General features: G+C 38.2%; 1 protein-coding gene across 1 annotated transcript in view; it reads right to left on the reverse strand.

Annotated features, from left to right (window-relative positions):
• Positions 1 to 4,947: 4,947 nt before the first annotated feature.
• The window catches only part of LOC140927744 (uncharacterized), a 20,462-nt gene continuing 1,873 nt past the window's right edge, over positions 4,948 to 23,536 (reverse strand). Inside the window, exons 2-8 of the mRNA XM_073377428.1 lie at positions 8,562 to 8,738; positions 7,395 to 7,556; positions 6,958 to 7,116; positions 6,105 to 6,143; positions 5,521 to 5,670; positions 5,083 to 5,243; positions 4,948 to 5,014 (exon numbers count right to left, since the gene is read on the reverse strand). Coding sequence (XP_073233529.1) covers positions 4,978 to 5,014; positions 5,083 to 5,243; positions 5,521 to 5,670; positions 6,105 to 6,143; positions 6,958 to 7,116; positions 7,395 to 7,556; positions 8,562 to 8,738 — 885 coding nt within the window. The 3' untranslated portion in view covers positions 4,948 to 4,977. The remainder of the gene's footprint in view (positions 5,015 to 5,082; positions 5,244 to 5,520; positions 5,671 to 6,104; positions 6,144 to 6,957; positions 7,117 to 7,394; positions 7,557 to 8,561; positions 8,739 to 23,536) is intronic.

Below are 23,536 nucleotides of genomic sequence, written 5' to 3' on the forward strand. Positions count from 1 at the left end.
CGTTTATTGCGACACAACTGTGACCGGGTCAATATATTTTCAGATCTCTTTCCCATACTCCTATCACTGATCATTCTTATCACGAACGTAGAAGCTGAGAAGTCGTAGACTTTGTTACAACTCTGATTACAGCGTAACTGAGCCACTGAATAAACTAAATGTTACTGATCATTTTCACTCCTTCTTAGCCGCAGAAAAATGATCTAAATCTTGCTAACGTAGAAGCTGAGGAATCGTAGCCTTTACAAGAAAAAAAATGAATTTACTGTTGACTCTGATAACTAGAACTTTCAAGGCGCGTGTCAGAAGCAGCCTAGGAGTAAAGTTATCGTAAAGTTATCGTTTAGTTTCAAACCAATTCTTTTCAGCTAACACATATACGTGTGGTTATTCTAGCGAGACAGTTCGGGTTATTGTGAGCACAATCATAAGAATAATCACTAGATGACGAAGCAAAAGGATTCTGAAATCATACTCACGTTTACTGAAAATGTACAGCAGTGCCCACCCAGACTTTCGCTTCAAAAGGTTGACCGTCGAAGGAGTAATCTTATTCTCTCTTACCAAGAGGTCTCTCCGACTATGTTAAGCGCAAGGCACGGTGGGATTGTGAAAAGCGAAAAAAGCCTCGTCCCAGCCCCCTTCCCTTTCATCTCGCAACACGTAGTCATCGAGTTTCCTGAGCGCAGGTCAGATTGCCCAGAACCAAAAACTTTCAAAAACATTTCCCAAAAAAAAAGCATCGCAATACCTATGACGAGGGGAAGAGAGAAGAGACTCACTTGGCCTAAAAGGATTTGGAGCTTTCATGGTGAATAGGTGCGCGCTTCCTTGATGCGGGAGAGTTGAGAGTTGAGACTGCACCCAGTCACCTGGCTTGCTTCGCTTTATGGAGGAAAACAACACCGAACAAACAACGACCCTCAAAACCCTATAAAATTGCCATGAATTGAGCCCAGGTTACACAGAAAAAGGCAGCAACAGGTCCAAGTTTACGTACGTTTACGTAACTAAATTTCGACGTGTTAACAACTATATTGGATTTCTCATACAAAGTCTTATTCGTTCGTAATATGCAAAACAGTATCGAAACTCACGGTAATTTATGTATCGAGCCTGGGCCGCTCGTACACGAGGCAAGGTTTTTTCGCCATCGTACTCACAGTGTTAATAATTGCAATGCAAATGAAACCTGCCATACCTCTTTGTTGAGGCTTTTAGAAGTTTCTACAAAACTTAGGTAAAAATCAAAATCTCATATAAAATGAAAGAATAATATATAGATTAAGCCAGGGCTAAAAGTGAAGCTCTCGTTAATATATATAGTTAAACGTTTACTCAAACAAAATATAAAATCATTTAATGATAAGCGGCGAAGGGAAAGAAAACAGCCAAAACAAATCAATTGGTCTAATTAGCAAAAAAGAAACAACTTTGCACGTGCAGCACACTTTTTCATACATTTTTTGCCGTTGTTTTGCACGACCACAACGTTAAACTCGGCCAGAAACTTCCCAGTTACAAGTTTTATGGGGGAAATGTTGTATGTGTTCCTGTTCCGTTTTTTTTCGCTGCCACTCATTTTCACCTTGGTGGCCGCTAGCATTTCTCATTTTCTCACCGCCGCTATAAAATTTTCACGTTATTCTTCCAACAAAATTGGTCTCCTTTTTTTCTTATCTCTTGCTCTAGCTCTTTCCCTGTTATCCACGTCAATGTAGACATTAAAATTAAGTCGAAAGAAAGAATCGGTTTTGTTGTTATTTCATTATCTCTTAAAGTCTGGGTTGCTATGCGATTTACCGCCGAAACGCGCGGGTACTAGAAATACAAAATTTCACCCCGGCTTACACGAAGGGGTGGACGTACGTACGGGTGATTTTGCGAGAGCCAAAATTTCTTGGATTCATAGATAACCAAATTTTCTTACCAATGTTGTTCCGCTGTGCGCGCCTCGCGAGCGCGAGAGCTCCGCGTTTTCTTCGATTTCTTTAGGGACGAGTTTAATTAGGGCTTTCCACAAGTTGCGTGGCAACTTCTTAGAAACTACTCGTATTTTGAGCAACTTTTTGCATTTTGCGCAATTTCTCTAGTTTTCTAGCAATTCTGAGAAATCGGAACTGCGCGCCTGTAATGCTTAAATTGGCCTTTCTTAAAACTGTCACAATTAATGTTTTAGTAGACAATTCATGAATTTCTTGTGAAAAAGGAGCCAGATCTGTCAGATCCTCCTCCCTGTGGCAGCTCATAGGCGCAAGATGCGTGCAGCCGGGCTGCTATTCTAGGTCAGCGGTTTTTAAAAGAAAATTCAAATTGACGGACGAGGCCTGTCTCAGGTGAAGAAGGTCATTCAACAATTTTTATTGGCTCATACTAGAATTTTTACGAGACTGATTTTAATATTGACAGGAGCCCATGACTATGAGGCCATGGGCTCCTGATATTGTTGCGTAGTATTTACTCATAAATCTTTTGGTTTTAATTGAAGACAAATTTAAAGTTATTTAGCAACGCCCCAATATTGAACAAAAATGGTTAGAAATTCTTAATTTTATTTTACAATTTGCATATTTTTGCTTGAGATCAAGCAAATGAAGAGGGTAATAAAAAGTTATTGTTTTTTGGAGCAACTTTTGAGTAGCTTTCGTCACAAAAAGCAACTTTAAAGCAAAGCACGGTGGGATTGTGAAAGGCCAGAGAAGTCTCGTCCCGACCCCTTTCCCACCTATCTCAGTCTCTCTTTCGTCAAACAGCTTCTGGCAGTGAAAGACTGGGATCAGAACTGCACGAAGCGAGGCCTTTTTAACATCGAAGATAATTATAAGTGCAATGCAAATAAAGCCAGCAATACTTCTTTGTTGTATCTTTTGGCAGTTTATTGAACACACACAACGTAGGTAATTTTAGGACTGGGAGTTAAGGTACGAAAAAGAGGTTAAAATTGATTGAAAGTTGTCACAATAGGATCGTCTATATATATATATATATATATATGTCTTATACCTGCCACGAATTTTCTTTCAAAGAAAAGTCTGCCCTATCGCAAAGAATGCCGTGCGCAGTGCAGCCCATCTGGGGAAGAATACTGCCAGCGTATCACTGCGTGTCGTAAGAGGCGGCTAAAAGGGTCAATGCTGAAGGTTAATCTCCTCTTCATCGTTAAAGGAGCCTGGTTCCGACAACCTCTGAATGCCGAGTATGTTTCCTGCTGACCGTAGTTCGTAGCAACGTCCTACAAACATGACGACGTTTGGGGAACCTCTGGCCCAACCGTCCGATGTTTCTTAAGTCTAAGGACCCCCCCCCCCCCCGGTCTGTGAGAAATTCACATCCCGTCTGCGTGCTACTCCGCGGAATACACTTTTCCACGATTAACGTTCGGAATCTCTACCAAACCGGAAAGCTAGATCAACTGTTACGCGGGGCCCAGAACTTGCCCTTAAATATCATAGGCATGCAAGAACACCGATGGATTACAAAGGAAACAGTTTCACAATACTGGAGCGACTATCGCGAGTTTATGTTCACCTATTCTTCTGCCTCCCAACCTCGGGTCGCTGGTGCTGGGTTTTAATTAGCTAGTGTATCTTGTAATTAAATTTCCTAAAGTGTAATATTAACCATGTACATCGACAAAAGCATAATAAAGATTATTGATTATTGATTGATTGATTGATTATAAAAATATAATTTGGTAACTATTTTCAAAGTAGTTCTCAAATACAATAAACACAGTTTTCAAAATATATAAAAATATGTTAAAAATTCACACGCCCTTAACACACGTTTCAACTTGCTCATGTACTTCAGCATGTTTTTCTTCTGACTCTTTTGTAAGCACTCCTTGTAATACTACTTGAGTGTTCTGCGTAGACACAAATATTATCTAAGTATACCAAGTTGTTTAAGATTTTGCATAAACCATATCACATATCTACACCTAACCTTCTTGATTTCCTCACTAAAATCGCCTCCATTTTGGCTATCCTTGTTATTTGTGAACCAATATACCGTATTTATTTGAGTTTGCGTGGAAGGAGGGTGGGATGTTGGTGGGTGCTTATTAAGTTTTTCTGCCTTTAGGATGGGCATTTATTCGAGGTAGGCGCTAATTCGAGGTTAAGCGCTTATTCGAAGAAATACGGTATCTGTCTGAATACATTTACACGTGGCCACTAGGTTTTTCGCCCGGAGCCGGGCTGCACGCCACTCTGGTGTAAACAATTTAATTGAGGGGATTGTCTTCAAGGCCATCACAGGCAGATATCTCAGGAATACAAAAATATGAATCGGCAAACTGATCCTAACGGCAAGCTGATGGCGTTGAATAAGTAAACAAAAGAATAAGACAAAACATATATATCTAAACAAATTTGCCCAATATTTCGGTTTGAAAGCAAACCTTCTTCAGGGTAAGAGAAAAATGAAGATGAAACTAAAAGTTCGTTACAAATAAGAGTTTGAAAATATGACAATAGAAACAATGGATTGTTATTGGTGTAGGAGACTAGGTAGTATCTTATATCAGTGAGATTCTCGAGGAGATAATGTGTTCCCTTTGTGTATTAAATGAGCTTCTCTAGTCTTTCTCACTGTGTCACGTTTGCTACGTATGAGTTCAAGCGGGATTAAAATGACGTCGTTGATAGAATGTCCAGCTTGATTAAAATGCAAGGAGACAGGAGTGGGATCGCTGAGTTGCTGGTGGTTCAAGATGGATCGGCAGTGTTCTCCAAATCGTTCATTAAGTAGACGTTTGGCCTCGCCGATGTACTGGCATCCGGCATTTACATGTGTTGCATTGCATCATCGTTTCTGGGCAACGTACCGTAAAGTACTCGATAAAAACCGTCTCGATGACCTCTCGATTACGTATTCGGCACTCCAATCGAAACCGTGGAATCGAGACTCGTTCCAACGTATCTCGTTGTCTCTTTATATGTCCTGTCCCTCAAAAAGCAGTGGAATCCCAGAGGATTAATCATCAATTCTATTAGCATTTTCTTTTGAAAAGCTGGGAATCAGACATGCGAATTATTTGAATATTGTAAAAAATTTTTAAAAAAAAACAGACAAACAAACCTGTTTCTTTTCCTCCTTTTTAACAAAAAATCTGTTATATGGAGCATCACCACCATCATCGTCATCACCATCATTATCTCCGTCATCGTCATGCTTGTAATCCTCTTCATCATCAACATCGTCAATATTACCATCATAACCGCCTTACCACTGAGATTCATCTAAAAGTAAGTATCCTTTTGTTAGAAGTACACGGTATCCTGTACCGTCTTATCATGGACAATTAATCTTATAGTTTCAGACCTAAATTGAATTGAACAATTTAGATAATATCAAAATTCATACTTGGATCCAAAACTCAGGGGAATAAAACAAAAGAAATGTATTATTCATTGCTGAGCGTCAAGACGATTTCTTTTGCTTCATTCTCCTAAGCCTTGGAGCCAAGTATGAATTTAAATATATCGACATTGGTGTAGTGAATTGTAAAACACATACCTCCTTCTTTATCACCAAAGTTATCATCAGCATCATCATCATCATTACGATTACTATCTCCATCATCATCACAGTCTTCATCATTATCATCACCATCACTGCCATCGCGAATATCAACAATATCATTTCCGCACCCATGTAATCCTTGATCTAAATGGAAGTATAATTCTTTTGTTAGCTCCTAGGCCTCCAAAATACTGTTAAATGCCAGAAGAAAGATGACCACATTGCGCCTGTTTGTATTGAGGCTTGCTGTTAAGGAGCAGCCTATTTAGTTCCTGTTAAAATTTTAAAAGCAGTCAGAACACAGTCTACAACATGAATGATGTCACTCCACATATCCAAAAGCAGTTTACAATGGTACAGTCGTGTGACTCGTAGTTGTGCAATCTACTCAGTGGACATACTACATCGGAGAATTGGAACCCCGACCTTTGCGATGACCCGACGCAACGCTCAACGCCAACTCACAATGACTTTAACCAGAAATGGGCATTTGTTCAATTATGCGATGAAATTAAGGATTTAAACACACACACACAGGTAGAAATGAACCATCACTTGGATAAACCGAATCCGCTTACTTCGTTGATTATCACTGGTACTTGTTGTAGAAATCTTTCCTGGTGGACAAAACGGAAATAACTGTACGTGAAATCAAACACTGAGGGAAACAGAAAATCAACATACTCCGATCAACGCTGGTACCACATGAGCAGCACATTTACCTCTGTTACCTGTTATACAATAATCAGTTCAGTCGATGCTATGTAAATGATACAAACAAGGAAGGGAAAAGGGGAAAATAGATTTTTTATCTCCTTTATCTGGTCCATGATGCTCGTACTGGTAGTGCGCGTATTCCATGATGACTGAGTAACTGAACGGAAACGATAATTAGATGAAACGAGTCAACGAGGTGAAACGTGAGTTAAACTTAATGTAAACATGGGTTGGAATGCGGGTAAATTAAGGCAAATATGGCTAAATCGGTTGAAACATGTATAATTAAGTGTTGTGGGTAACGTACACTGGAGGATAAACATGGGTAGATGGGGTGTGACGATGGGGTGGACAACGTTGATTAATACAAGTAAAAGGGATCACACGTATGGGAAAATTGGAGAAACCATGGGAAAAAAAACGGGATATGGGAAGACACTGGGGAAACTTGGGGTAAGTGTTGGGAAACGAGATGAGACAAGGTTTACTATGTAATAACATTAACTAGCGGTAATCATGGGTAAAAGGAATGAAACGTGGATAACTTGAAGTTAGGTTAACTGGTTGAAATGTGGACAACTTGGAGTAAACGTGGGTAAATGGGTATGTATGTATTCACCCCCTTACTAAATTTTCATAATGGATTAACTATCAATTCCATTACTATTTTTTCCTTGGAAAAGCTGAAAATTGGAATATTGTTAAAACACAAACCTGTAGCTTTTTCGCCTCCTTCAAAAAATAATCTGTTATCAGGAGCATCACCACCATCATCGTCATCACCATCATTATCTTCTTCATCGTCATCCTCGTTATCATCTTCATCATAAACATCGCCATTACCATCATAATTGCCTTACCATGGAGACGCATCTAAATGTAAGTATCCTTTTGTTAGCACTACTCGGCATCCTGTACCGTCTAATAGTGGACAATTAATCTAAAAGTACCAGGCTTACATTGAATCGACCAACTGGGATAATTTCAAAATTCATACTTGGCCCTGAGGCTCAGGGAAATAAAACAAAAGAAATGCATCATCCATTGCTGAGTCTCAAGACGATCTCTTTTGTTTCATTCCCTAAGCCTCCGGGTGCCAAGTATGAATTTAAATATATCGACATTGGTCTATTGAATTGTAAAACACATACCTCCTTCTTTATTAACAACATCATCATCATCACCATCATCATCATCATTATTATCCCCATCATCGTCATCGTCGTCGTCATCATCATCGTCGTCATCATCATCATCACCACCAACATTACCATCACCATTACTAACTTCAATGTCGCATCAATGACACCCATCTAAATGGCAGTTTCCTTTCGTTAGCACTACGCGGCATCCTGTACCGTCTAATCATAAGTGATCTACTAAGCTCAAACATTTGCATGTAGAATACCGTTAGACTATAGCCAGAAATTTCGAACCAAAATTTTCGTGCTAATTATATGAATATGTTTGTTTTATGGGCTAAGCCGCTGTCAGATCTGGCCGAGTAAGGGCTCAATGTCACGATACGCAAACATGACCGTATTTACAGTCAAATTAAAAGGAACCGCTGAACGAATACCGTCAATTATTCTGAAACGTGTTCAAAATGTGATAAATTCTCTCTCGAATGAGAGGGTTTGCATGAAATTTGGACGAATTTTCGCGGAGATATTAAAAAGCGAACATCAGGAAATTTCGCTGTGGAGTCCATACTGAAATTTACGGTGTTTTCAAAGTGAAAAACAGAAAGAACTTTCAATCGGGAAGTGCAAAGTGTCACTGGACCTGAAAGTGGGCATCTTTAACTCGCAGAACCGATGCAAAGTGGTTGTACCCAACGAAGTTGGACGCGAACTGGAACACTTTAACTGGGCTCTGTTTCGGCGTTTTATCACCGACAGGCATACAAATGCTTTACAGTCTCTTTACCTCAAAACCGAAACGGATAAAACTTTTAAATAAATGCAGATTCATTTAGTTTAACAGAAATACTAATGAAATTGATGCAAATTAAGTGACCTCTAATGTCTCTAGGACAGTTTTTTTCGATTTTCGATCTTTTCTCAGTCATTTCTATGTAATGAAAATTACATTGATATGTCGCCTCTCACTGCGCATGCCGATTCGAAATTTCTGACGATACACCAAAACAAAGATGACCACATTGCGCCTGTTTGCATAAATTAGGTTGAATATGGGTTAATGGGGTAAAAAGGTGGATACGTAGGGGTAAACACGACCAACCGAGGTAAAACGTGACTAGCGGTTAAGATGTTGGTCAAACGAATGGGCTGTACATTGAATTGAAAAACACATACCTGTTGTATTTCTCCCTCACGTTCTAGTACCAAAAACAATATCATCTGAAATATCATTATTGCCATCACCAACATCATCTCCTCCGGCAGAATCGTCGTCATCTTCATCACTATCAATATTGCCATATAATCCACTATCACCGTGATCAACAACAGTGCCACATCATTGGGATCCATCTAAATGGAAGTATCCGCTTTCGTTAGCATACTCGACATCCTGTACCGTTTAATCATGGGCAATAAACTAGAATCTACTTAGGATCAAACTTTTGACTGTAGAATACTGCATGTTAACACCACAATCAATGATGACCCTATCGCGCCTGTTTGCGATAGCTGCATATTTAGGCTTCTTGTTTCCATTTGACAAGAGAAGGGTAGAAAGATAGCATCTCGTAGACAAGGCATTCGAATTTATTTCAGCTTTTTTTGAGGAATCGAGCGAGAAATTGTCCGTGAGGGTAGGATTATCGACCCCATATTCCTTCATGTGCCCCCCGATCAACGAATACGATCTTGGGTGTTCGCGGATGCGCTGATGTAGGTGGTTAAACCAACATTGTCCATATCATATAGTCCACATTTAAAATTATGTACAACGTATTGCTCATTTAGACCATATTCGATCTTCTGTTTCGGCTCCTTTGTCTTCGAGGATGTTTCATAATTTCATAATGGTGAAAACAGGTTGCAGAGGAATAGCTAAGACCCAAGAGCCAAGACTCTGAAGTCGTTTTCTTTCAACCTGAAACTGATCATTTCTCGGCACTCTTGATAATGATGTTTGAGTATATCGAAACGTCGAGTAACGTTTTTAAGTTCAATTTTTTTTGTTAAAAACATTAATGAACGAATAGGAAAATGCCAGCTGAAAATATGTTTCATTACAATGCTTTTTTTTTTAAGCTGAAACTAGCCTGCGAAAAGCCCAGGATAGTTTTTGGATGTTCGCTACCTAGGTTTTGCTTAGCATTTGAGGGTCTCGCAGTGAACCAATGGTAGTCTTTACAATGGAGCCTAAATAAGCTAAGAAATATTTCAAGACAAGTAAATTTAAGATACTTAAAGTATAATAACTCTTCACACAGAACCGTTTCTTTTTTGCTTCAGGTTAACTTAAGGCTATTTCCCTAATTAAGATAGATTGACATGCGTCGCTAATCTCAAAGCTCAATAAACCGCATATTTGCTAAGTCGGTTTTAAGGGTGGTTTTCAAGTCACTTGAAACTTCTCTAGTAAATCGTGTCAAATTGTCGACTTTTAATTAATTAGATGCAAAGTAACATAACTTGAGATTTTACTTACAATAGGCCCTCACAAACGTATCTTTGGTTAAGGTGTTTCGATACAGTTTTTCAAAGGCCATACCGATATTTTTCAATCGCCTTAAAAGTAGTTTTTTCCTTGTCCGATCGCTATAAAATTTTCACCAGTAATTGGCTATGGATTGCAATTTGTGAAAATGTAGTTTTAAGTAAAATCGATATTACTATGACAGCAATAAACAAAAAACTTTGAAACTGATAAAAGCCGAATTTTGTGTGATCTAGACCTGCTACTGAAAATCCAACACTAGGAACTTAAAGTTTGGTGTTTAGCAAACAATCTCCGTAAGAAGTAAAAAATTCTGTATGTTTGAATTCGAATAAAACGAAAATATATTTCAAACCTTAAATTTTCAATAGCCGTGATAGGTTATGTAATAAAAACGTTATAAATGACTCAAATTATTCTTACGTAGCGTACGAATGATGCTTAATATCATGTTTTGATACTAGGAAATTTTGGTGTACTTTCGTTCATGCGATATTGAAATCTAACCTGTTTTCTCACCATCTGTATAAGTGCAACTTCATTCAGAATTTGGACTTTTAGCGCTTTCTTGTATATCTCCGAAACGACTCGAACAAATTTTTTCAAAATCTCTTCACATAATCTTCATAATGTATATAAAAATGTCCGAAACTTTCATTAAGATTGATTCACTGTAACACCTTGAAATTTCAAGACAAACCTATCCGACGAACCGGTCAAAAATCTGCGCTCCAACATTCACGGTTTTGACGTTATGGTAATTTTTCCAAATTAATGCGGACAATACATATATCCATGACTAGTACATTTCAGTGTGAGTATTGCCAATATTTTACATTCAAAAGATGCGGTAAATTCAAACTAAGATGTACTAGTCATGGAGGTATGTATAGTGCGCATTATTCTGGAAAAATTAGCATAACGTCAAAACAGTGAATGTTGTAACGCAGATTTTTGACCGGTTGGTAGGACAGGTTTGTCTTGAAATTTCAAGGTGTTGCAGTGAATCAATCTTAATGAGACTTTCGGACATCTTTATATACATTATGAAGATTATGTGAATAGATTTGAAAAAAATTCGTTCGAGTCGTTTCGGAGATATACAAGAAAGCGCTAAAAGTCCAAATTCTGAATGAAGTTGCACTTATACAGATGGTGAGAAAATGGGTTAGTTTTCAAGATCGCATGAACGAAAGTACACCAAAATTTCCTAGTATCAAAACATGATATTAAGCATCATTCGTACGCTACGTAAGAATAATTTGAGGCATTTATAACGTTTTTATTACATAACCTATCACGGCTATTGAAAATTTAAGGTTTGAAATATATTTTCGTTTTATTCGAATTCAAACATACAGAATGTTTTACTTCTTACGGAGATTGTTTACTAAACACCAAACTTTAAGTTCCTAGAGTTGGACTTTCAGCAGCAGGTCTAGATCACACAAAAGTCGGCTTTTATCAATTTCAAAGTTTTTTGTTTACTGTTGTCATAGTAATATTGATTTTACTTAAAACTACATTTTCACAAATTTCAATCCATAGCCAATTACTGGTGAAAATTTTATAGCGATCGGACAAGGTAAAAACTACTTTAAAGGCGATTGAAAAATATCGGTATGGCCTCTGAAAAACTGTATCGAAACACCTTAAGTAAAACTTAGCAGCTCTGAGCCTTACTAACGGCCTATTGTAATAGTATTTACTAATAACAATTTTCGCATGTTTTGATTGGCTCCCGTACCTCGGAATATCCTTGATTAGTGTTCACCAAATCAGTGGATGGCGATTTTCGTGCGTTCTGATTGGCTTCCGTATCTCAGAATATCCTTGGATATTCACTGTTTTGGGACGGGATTCAAAATGGCCTCTCGTTTCGCGACAGTTTCGAAAGATGAAATTTTAGCAGAAAATGAAGCAGCTGCTCTAACAAATACCAAAAAGAGGGACAAAAGTTGGTTTGTCGCCGTTTACTGGTCTGTAGAAAAAAAATTTTAATTCTCACTGAATTTGCAACAGAATCATATAAAATGATCCTCGAAACACTGTCAATTGCAACGTAAACAAACTCTAACCAGTGCCGGTTCCAGACCTTAAGATAACAGGGGGGGGTGGTCATCCAGACCCCGAAATAGGGGGGGGGGGGCGGTCTCCACTTTGGTCTAAGAATAAGTGGGAGGGCGGGCTCCCCGGGCCCCTCCCCTGGATCCGCCACTGCTAACTAAGTGATGTCTTTTATTTACAAAAAGTTTCTTTTTTATTTTTATCCAACTGATTTGGTAAATACTAAAACAACTATTCCCCTCAGGGTCGGTTCATAGCGCATGATGTATACCTCGACGCTTCGCGTCTCGGTATATACCACAACCACTATTCATCTCCCCTTCCAGGGATAGTTTTATACTATTCACTGTTTTGCGACCGGAGCCAAGATAGCGTCTCGTTTCGGGACATTTTCGAAAGACGAAATTTGAGCGATAAATGAAGCATTGTCATGAAACTTTGTAGAGTAATTTGAGTAATTTGGAATTTGTTTATTTGTTCATTTATCACGACTATTGATAATACAAGGCTTGAAATTCATTTGCGATTTATTACAATTCAAACAAACAGCTTTTTTTATTCTCACAGAGATTATTTGCTAAACACGTATCACTCAAGTTCTTAATGTTGGATTTTCAATGGAAGGTCTAGATGTCGCAAAACTCGTCCTGACAAAGAGTTGTGTTTGTCGTTGTCATGGTGATGTTGATTTTACTTTAAGCTATATTTTGACAAACTTCAATTCAAGGTCAGCTGGTGGTGAAAATTTTATGGCGATCGAACAATAATAAATTCACATTTAAAAATATCGGTATGGTCAGCTCCGAAAAACTGTATCGAAACACCTTTAAAAACTTTAACTAAGATAACACGCAAATATGAAAAAAGGCATTAAATTTCGCGTTTTAAGCGTCCTCAGCTTCATTTCTTTTTTTAATATATAGATTTAGCCAGGGCTAAAAGCGAAGCTCCCATTAATAAATTTATATTTTAAATCAAACAATAAACTTGTAATCCACAAATCAGTTAACTTAAGGGCACATTCATGTGACTTTTGAGGGAAAGGATAAGTTATTTTAGAGTGAAACATCTTACATCGAGTTGATAGCTTAAATATATGTACACCCAAAAAATAGCAAACATCTTCTATCACATTCAAGAGCCATAATGGCTCTTAATCACAGTAGATTAGGCCTCGAAAACAAATTCTTGGAAAACAAATCAGGCCGCATTTTTTTGCGTTCGACAGGTTTACTTTACAAATCCTTGCCAACAAATCTGAGGGTGTGTAAACCAACCTTTTATACTTTTTATACATCACATCTGAGGTGAAACAGTACTTTTTATCATACAGACCTCGGACAGAATACGGCATTTCACAATTTTTCAATGTCCAGGACGATCAATCGTGGGCTTTTAGCGAAACCGTTCAAAAAATTTCCAAAATCACCCATACGGCCAGCCGGTTCTCATTTTTAGTGCGAGCTGTCAGTGTGGTCGAGTGTTTGAATGAACTTTAATGGAGATACGCTTCAACATAATAACAAATTTATTATCATTACTTTTTGTTATTTAATGGTTCCAGTCATAACGATGTGTAATCTTATAAAGCGTTTGATACGCGCGACATTTCTAAGTACTCCTGCAAGCGATGTTCATGAACGATAAAAACAAACACCACGGACAAGCGATTAAAATTGCAAGAGAGACTACTAACAATCAATAAAAGAAATATAATTCGGTAAAACATTTACAGAAGACAACAATTTTCATTCACCAAGACAAGTATTAAAGTGTTTCTAAAAATCCTGAGTCTTTAAGCTTAAAACTTAAGCTTAAGTTTATTTTGTTTTACTTTCAGCCGGCCTCCCGGTGTTTGTTTTGTTTTTCAAAGATGAACAATCGAAGCAAGAAAATCACTCAAAGTTTTCTTTCTACAGCCAAATTTCTAACTAAATATTCTTCGGAACGTTTTTTTTCTATTTGTCGTGAAAAAAAAATCTGAAGGCCTTTTAAAGTTCTGTAAGCTTATATCAAACCTGATACTAGATCAGATCATTGACTCAAATCTTAACAAACGTGCAAAAACTTGCCGCATAAACTGTGCTCGACTTCATGAAATTAGATATAACAAAAAAAAACATCAAATACAATAATTACTCAGGCTTACCATTCGAGATTCAGTTCCTGAAAGATATCAAGGAAGGCCATAGTTGCTTGAGACTTTTAAACCCTCTTACGCATTGAGCAAGGTGAAAGACGAAAACAATGCCATCCGAAATCGGATTACCCAATTTTGACAAGCGACGCATTTCTCAACCAAAAACCCAATAAACAAACCAGCCATGGATAACAGAAGACTCTTGATAGCAGCTGTATTTCATTTTGTACATCCAGTGGAAAAAGACAGTTAAAAACATCACAAGTTGACACAAAACTCTGTCAGCTTCACCTGTCAAAGTAAACAACTTTCAAGATGCTGCATAAATTTTCCGCATGAACTCACCTGTCAAATTTTGGCCAATCAGAGTACAAAAATTGGACGTAGAGCGTGACCAACGCGTGACCATGGTAAGAAAAGATCTTCCCCGCCTTTATTTTTAAAAAAGTGGCTGAATTTTCGCGTCCGAGGTCAGTTTGAAATCAAAATCTTGACAGTGCGGGGCCATAATAACATAAACACAACATATTTCATATGAATCATTGGAAAAAATAGACTTGAGCCTGCGATCATTTGAAACTAGTAATTTGTCAGCGGATAACTTCAAAAAAGTACTCGACCTCGATGGGTCGACACTTGAGCCCGCGGTACGGTCAGGTGACACTGGTCAGCGGATATCCTGTTTTGACAGCTGTCAATTGATCACAACATTGATGTGCAATTAGTTTTCTACTGGGCTCCCAAACTAGCTAGAAAGTGTGAGAGAAAACATTGGTTTCCCTGTGGTGCGGACGGACGGTCGGGCGTACGGTCACGTGATTACCAAATTTTCTCGGATGGGTAGATTACCACATTTCCTTAGCTATGGAGCTCCGTCCACGCGCGCGCTTCGCGCGCGGGTGGAGCTCCGCTAAAAAGGTCTGAAAGTTTTCAAATTTCTATAAGTTGAACTGGAGAGCAATATGTGAAAGCCTTAGACATTAACCGTATTTCACTACTTAGAGTTTTGATTGCAGTAAGGAAAACGGGCCAAAATGTTTAAATTTTCCAAATGTTCTAATTAATAGTCAGTGTAACCTTTCTATGTTGAACATTCATCAAAATACATAAAATTTCAACGAAAATTTAATGTTTTATTTTTGTTGCGGAGGAAACACTTTCGTTGCGGAGAAGACGGCTACGAAAGCAAGACTTGTTTTGGGGGACTAGCTTGTCCCCCGAGACTAGTAGGAAGCATTGGGCATGAGCAGTAAACTGTTGCATTGTGGGTACACTATATCCAGTCGGTGCAAGGAAAGATTTAAGTCACCAGGCACTTTAGACGATGTTGTCTATTCTTCCATTTACATATAAAATGTATCAATCAATCTAGATTAAGTTATTTATTAATACTTATACATGTATAACCGCAGGTTATCAATAAACCCTTATTAAAGCCTGTCTTATATCGGCAGCCATCTCCTGTCGTTCAGTGCTTTCTGATTCGCGGTTTACCCTTAACAAAACAGGGTTTTTTACAGCGAGCCCTTTTGTCTTCTCCTCAACGTCTTCCCCGCAACAGGTCCACATCAAATCATTCCGAGATTTCGGGTACATTCAGAAGGAATAACTAAATATTTTTTTCATTTGACGATTAATTATAGAGAGCTATTTCTTTGTAAAGAAAAAAGTCATTTTAAAAGATGCTTGAATTAGAAAGAATCTAACCTTGAATTGAGAGAATAAAAATTCGCGTTTCTAGCGAGTCTTCTCCGCAACGGGCAATTATTCCTTGACTATATCTCTCCGTAAAAAGCAGGAGTAGATTTTTCTTGTGTTTTAGATAAACTTAGTTTATATCTACGTAAAACAAATATAAAAGTTGGAATTTTACTTTCAGCAGTTTACAAAGGAGCGATTTTGTGTCTCCGAAGTGTCTTCTCCGCAACGACAGATTACCGTGGAATGACTCAAAACAGTGTGCGCAAGATACAAAAAGGACCTTACCAACAGTGTAACACTGTAACCAGTTGACAAGTTATATTGTCGACATTTAATTTCGCGTGCTTAAATTTCTCGAGGATTTATTTTAACGGGTCTTTATTTTTGCGATCTTTTTTGCAATCGCGAAGAACGCGAAATTAAGGACTTAATCATCTCCTTGACATATCTTGACTCTTGAAGTAATGAAAGTAGCCGGAAGAACCTTGCAGAGAAGCCGGTGAACTTCGCCGGCTGCCGGCTCTTATATACAACCCTGACTCCTGACGTCACTCACCATGGTCCAAATTACCAATGTTGCACCATGGTCAACCATGTAAGAACAATGGACACAATGACTGCGTTTAATCATGGTCAATTGTGGTCTAATATTGAAATGGTCAGGAAGCAGCAAACAATAATTTTCCATGGTTGATCATGTTTTTAAACATGATCAACCATAAAAGGTGAAAAAGATACCATGATATAACATGATCAACCATGTTCAAGGCAAAAGGCCCAAGGCAAAACATGGAACAGCATAGACAACCATGTAAGACCATAGTCATGTACCATGATGTATCATGATCAACCATGTTCAAGGCAAAAGCTAAGCATGGAATAACATAGACAACCATGTCTGACTATGGTCATGTACCATGATATAACATGATCAAGCATGTTCAAGGCAAAAGCTAAACATAGAATAACATAAACAACCATGTATGACCATGGTCAATGTAACATGTTTAACCATGGACTGGCATGGCAGCACTGGGTGAAAAGCTCTGTACACTTAAGGTGAATTTAAAAACCAAAAACATGTTCCATAATAACAAGACTGCGCATGGTCAAACCATACTATTTAATTAAATGAATTTGATCATCATGGTATGAACACGGTCAATGTAAAATAATAATCACATTACCTATATTACTTTAAAAGGCGTCCGACTGGTTACCAAAAACTACACGGACACAAATCACTTTTAACGAGAACACCTTGAATATTTTAGACTCTCAAACAGATCAGATGAAAAGTTGAATTTGCGTTATTTATTTCGAACTAGAAGAAGACATTTTAAAAGTCTTTTACAAATTTAACGCACCAAAAATCTAGAAACTGCAAAAATAAAAACTAAAGCTTTTGAGATTAGATATAATTCGCTCTTCGAGCCTCTTCAGTCAATAAGCTTAATAGTTCATGTAAGGTACATTAAATTAGTTTGCGTGCTCTCCGGCGTCATGTAAGCCAACATGAGAAAATATACCTCGTAGAGATTGCGCTGTCACGTGCGACAATCACGCTCTGAACACAAAAATAATTCAATTCATTCTTAGAGTTAATCAGTGAGCCTTCTGGTACTTTGTCTATTCCGACACCCTTGGATATTTGGGTTTCAAGATCAAGGTGGTCAAAAGAGCTGGTGTTGCGGTTAAGAGGTTATTTAAGAGGGAAAGGACAGTCGTGAAGTCACTCAGCAAAAAGGAGGAGCGGTTGGCTTTGTGCAAACATTGCAAAGAGAAACAGTCAACAATGAGATGCAGAAATTTAAAATGAGTGTTACTGGTTCTTACTCCAATGATGCCATGCTAAGACAAATATTTGAGGGTGTTCGGATAGACAAAGTACCAAAAGGCTCACTGATTAACTCTAAGAATGAATGGAATTACTCCCGCGTTCCACGCGCGATCGTCGCACATGACAGCGTAATCTCTATGAGATAAGTTCTCCAATGTTGGCTTACATGACGCCGGAGAGCACGCAATTTATTTTACTGTACCTAACATCAGCTGTAAATGAGCATATTGACTGAAGAGGCTGAGAAGAGCGAAATATATCTCAAGACATTAAGGGCCAGTTGTTTAAACGGAGTTTAGCCAGCATTCAACAAAACCGTGTTCTAAGTCATTTTCAATTCGTCAAACGCTTTTACGTAAACCCCATTTATCGTAAACAGTTTCATTAAAGCATATAAAGTAGACTATAAAAGCATTTTTCTTCGTAAAATAACCCACTAACGAAGAGATCTGGAGGTCCAAAGATTCCCAAAAACGCGGCTTAAGTTAGACTTCGTTTGAATAACCAACCCTAAGGTTTTATTTTTAAAGTTTCTAGATTTTTAGTGTGTTGGATGTTTAAAGTACGTGATAACTTCTACTTCAAGTTATTCTATCATATCAATGGCCTCGGCATTCAGAATTGTTCAGAAACATTATTTATTAAAAAAAAAAAAAGAAAAAGATGAATTTCTTTCTGTTTCTAATAAGGTTGGCTGCAGAATAGTTTTCACTCATCCCCCAAAAAGATTAATGTATCAATCAAACGAATGACTGACCCAGGGGCGTAGCTAGGAGGGGGGGTCCTGGGGTCCCCGTGACCGCCCCTTGGTAAGCCTTCTTTTGAGCAAACAACCTTCAATATTCAGGTGGCGAAAACGCCATGACAATATCTTGGCCGTAAAAGCCATTGTTGAAAAGCCCCCTTTTTTAAACTTTGTTTTTTTGTAAAGTATTTTCGTCAACTGCTCTTGTCTTTAGTTAATATGGGCCTTCATGCCGCGATAATACGACTGAGCCCGCTGATAAACGAGGGAGAGCAGCGGTATAAACCATATATAGTCGGCGATCCCCGGATGGTGTCCCTGCTTAACATAACGAGTTTCAGCTTGAAAATGTCGAAACAAACGAAAGTTTTCAGCTATTTTAAGTGCAAGGAAGTTCAAGAGAGGTAAGGAATGTTCTTTATCTGATTTAGGTTTAAGTCTTTCTTCTCTGACGATCGGCATATAAGTTGCTACAGTTAATTACAATGCATTGTTTGCCGTGTGTTTTTTTCAGGCCAGAGCAACCGGAGCACGTTGTCAGTGAAAGTGTCGAAGTGGAGCCAGCTTACAAGCGAGTTAAACCTAACAATGGTAAAGTTTCATTCAAAATTCATTCAAAATGAACATGTATGAATGCAGGACAGGCTTTGTCTGATACTTTTGTTTTTGTTCTTGTTGACGCTGAATACAGACGTACACGACGGCGATACAACATCGGAGATAGTCGATAAGACACCAGCACCAGCAGCGGCCTCTGGTAAGTTTAGGTCTTTATTTTTTTTTTGGGGGGGGGGGATGTTTTGATAAAACCAGAGGTAATACCATAGTCACTCGATATTTTTTTTATCGATATAGGTTCGCTGGATCTTCCAGATGAAATTGTTTTGAAAATTCTTCAAAACCTACTGCTATCATCAGTCATTCAAAGCTTGTCAAGTACATGCAAGCGAATATTCCAGCTATCCCATACTGCTGTGTTATGGAAACGTTTTACATTACAGGATACAGGGCGTCCTCCTTGCTACACGAGGCATAGTTTTAAAGGCATATTTGAGAGGCACTGTAAACATTTCCAGCATTTATATTTCAACGGCGAGTTCGAAAAACATTTTTTCCTGTTGTTTACTAATCGTAATGTTACACGAACTTTAGGAAATTGCTCAAATCTTGTTATTTTAGATTTGTCAACAAATTTTCACATAAAAGGCATTTCTTTTGTAGTCAATTTGTTACATTGAAAGAGTCGTACTTAGAACATTGAATAAATATTGATGATGTGGTAGCCACTAGTGTTCTGAGTTGCGATGCTTACTTACAAGCTCTGGAAACTCTTAGCTTAAGAATGTGCGAACAGTTAGACTCTGAGGAGTTGATTGCTATTGCACCCAACCATCCTAGTCTTCGAATATACAAGATAGATGGTTGTTGTAATCTCGATGTCCTTTCATGTGTTAGAATTTTAAACTTCCCACGGTTGTCATTGTCAGAGTTTGTCATGACACCAGATTTAGACTGCCATACCATAGAAGAATGGAATTACTTAGAAAACATGTTTGGTGAACTAAGAATGTGCTGAACGAACTGATTGTCACTCTCGTTGCCAAGAGAACTAAAAAATGCGAGGCATTACAAAACACACAGGAATCCGTAACTTTAACTTGTTATTTCTTTATTGTTGATTATTTAATCCTTTGTATACAAGGTAACCAGATTGGCTTGTTCGATAGACCACAAACACAAAGGGAAAGGAATGTAGTTCGGTTTTCAGCAGCCGTTTGGGAAGGCACTAGATAACATCGACCTAAACCAGATGAGTCATCGATATGTCAGCCGCGTCATACAAAATGACTGAAATGATCCCGTCTACTTCTGCTCACTTGATCGATCGCAGCGAAGATGTTATATTTGAGTTAGTTTGAGTTATAAAACGGTAAGTACTGTCGTTTCCAGTTTATATCACTAAAAAAATGTTAAATCTGTAATAGACACAGCTGTATTACATTGGACGAGGCGGCTTATGGTCTTCCCAACGAACGCTGGTTTCGATCGATGTTCTTTAGTGTCAGCACGTTACGGAATCCTATCTAACATCGACCGAAACCTAACCGGAACTCAGCTGCGGCTACGAAAAAACAGAAATAAAATAAATCCCGCGAGAGTGCGAATCCCATCCCAGTTTTATTGCTGTCATTTGAGTCTCAAACAGTAGTTTTCCAGCTTTTCGACTCTCGCCTAAGAAAGTTTAAGAAGTTTATAATAAAAGAGTTCTTCTTTCACAATCAGACGTGCCAACATTCAAACTGACAATGGCTAATTGTTGGAGATTCACCAAGAGGAAAATTGAGTCCGGGTTTTGGGCAGGCACGGATCCACACCGTTTTTCACCGTTTTACCGAAATCGGTCGGATTTTTCATTATAAATACATTTTTAGTAATAAAAATGCTTTCCAAGTTGAAATCTGGAAAATGTTGGACTCGCCTTGCCTCATATCCACCGCAATATGGAAACTGACCTTGATGAAATAATCCGGCGATTTGCAAGGTTTCATCTGAGGGAATGGAACTGGCTAAAATCCAGAACCCCATGGAAAGGGGACTTTAGGGCCAGAGTTAAAATCCACCAAAATTCCATGGAATTTTCAATTTTAGATGCATTTTACGGCTTTAAGAAGGTTTGGCTTTTTCATTGCTCTCCCCTACACAGTTTCCAATCAGAAAAATATAGATTAACCTGGGATGGAAAAATTCAGCGTCCTTTTCAGCTTAACTCAAGCCCAGAGGGGGTACTCCCGATTTCAAGTGACAGAGATGATCGAATTGGGGGCAAAAATCAAACCCCAAAAAAATCGCTGGACCAAAATTTACCCCCCAAAAAATCCCATGCCGAATTTCCGAGCCATTATAAAAATTTTCAGGAAGCATAAAATGATATAACACGAAAAATAGAAAGATTAGTTTTGAATACCCCAAAAAATCCCAGTTATAGCCAAATTCTTTGTATCGCGCTGCGCGTTTTGCAAAGTTCAAAGGAATTTTGGGTTTTTCTGTTCCGTCAATCATCTTAGCGGACCTCTTAGGAAACACATCTTTACTTGTGATTGGCGCATTTCGATCCACTTTGTTTCTGTGTTTTAAGGTTCGTTGCTTGTGATCGCCCTGTTTCGGGCAATAATCGACTAGTTTTCTTCGAAGATTTTTGTCATCATTCTTATTCTTGTCTCTTGCCCTTGACAAAAAGTCTACTCATCATCACGATTTTCTTCGCTATTCTTGAGCAGTCTAGAGTCATTCTCAGTTTAGTTTTTGCAGGCCAAGCTAGGCGAGTGCTCTGCATTGTCATTTGCATGAACTCCGCCCCTACTCAAATGATTGACGGAACAGAAAAACCCATTCAAAGTTTGTAAACTCGCAGCGCGATACAACGAATTTGGCTCTAAATCAAGCTACCAAAAAAAAACACCTGCCAAAATTGTCCTACCGAAAAAAATCCCTGAAATCAAAAATTTTAAACCCCAAAAACTCCTTCGATCCCGGTCACTTGAAATCTGGAGTACCCACCCCCCCGGAACTCAAGCTACAAAAAAAAATTCTAAAATCAATTAGTTTACTGTGAACATTAAGAATAAAGATGGTCGACAAACGTGATTTTTATACTGCAAACGTGTGGAAAATGCAAATTAGCCGGAGGACACTTGTACACTGAAGTACTTACCACTGCTGGAAAATCCTCTGGTCTGTTTATTAAATTAAAAAACATAAAACGGCTAAACGAGTAGTAGTGGCAATTTCATACCCATTTTAAAATAAGCTCCAAGGCTTATATATCCTAAATATGGATCGTATGCGACTTAAATAGAGATAACCACGGTTTATCGCTTGATTCTGCTCCGGCCATTATCATTCACAGAGTATTTTCAGTTGGAAAATTTTAGATTTGTCGCCAATGTTGGCATGTGATTGTGGAAGTAGAACTTTTTTTTATTATGAACTTCTTAAACTTTCTTAGGTGGTAGTCGAAAAGCTGGGAAACTACTGTTTGAGTCTCAAATGACAGCAATAAAACTGGGATGGGATTCGCACTCTCGCGGGATTTATTTTATTTCTGTTTTTTCGTAGCCGCAGCCGAGTTCCGGTTAGGTTTCGGTCGATGTTAGATAGGATTTCGTGACGTGTTGACACTAAATAACATCGACCGAAACCAGCATTCGTTAGGAAAACCATAAGCCACATCGTTCAATGCAATACAGCTGAGTCTATTGCAGATGTAACCTTTTTTTTAGTGATATAAACTGGAAACGACAATATTGACCGTTTTATAACTCAAACTAACTCAAATATAACATCTTCGCTGCGATCGATCAAGTGAGCGGTAGTAGACGGGATCATTTCAGTCATTTTATTAGACGCCGCTGACATATCGATGACTCATCTGGTTTAGGTCGATGTTATCTAGTGCTTTCCTTTCTTAACTTCGCACCGCTCTCCACTATCTGAACGCTTGAAGCAGGCTAGAGAAGATGACTCAACCTTGCTAAGTCACGTGCACGTTGCACCAAACTGCTTTCTTTGACCTCTCTTGGAACGTAAAACATGTGTCTCCCTTTGGCACTTTAATTCAACTGAAAAAACATCTTTTATGTCAGCTAACAAATCTTTATAAAAAATTAAATTTATAAACGTGGCCTTGTGTGAAAATTGTTTTTGGTCAATCATTTATTAAATGAGAATGGTTTATGTTTGCAACTACAGTAATTGATTAAGCCACTAGAGGTCAAAAAAAGAGGGGTATTAATTGTCTCGACAAGATTTTCGCGGTACGGATGTAAGAACTCGAAGCGGTGTCTCAGTCCTTTAAAATTTTTATCCCATAAAAAACTTACAAACTGACTGATTTTGGCCTGTGCGGCTGAGAGACATTAAATTCAGTCTAAAAACGTCAACAAGAACCAGATCCGCATTAAAAATGGTCGAACGTGGTGTAACATGGGCTTGACTTACTTCAATATATTCTTCGAAAAAAAAGAAAAATGTTTTAAAGTGATACAAATGCATTCCTTTTTGCCTGCCTGCGAAATAATTTAGGAAAAACTCAACAAGAAACTGATTTCCGTTATTGAGTCAGACCAAGGATTGGAGATGGTCGAACATGCTTTTTCGTGGTCTTGAG

The sequence above is a fragment of the Porites lutea genome, chromosome 2, assembly GCF_958299795.1.
Source record: "Porites lutea chromosome 2, jaPorLute2.1, whole genome shotgun sequence".
Lineage (NCBI taxonomy): Eukaryota > Metazoa > Cnidaria > Anthozoa > Scleractinia > Poritidae > Porites > Porites lutea.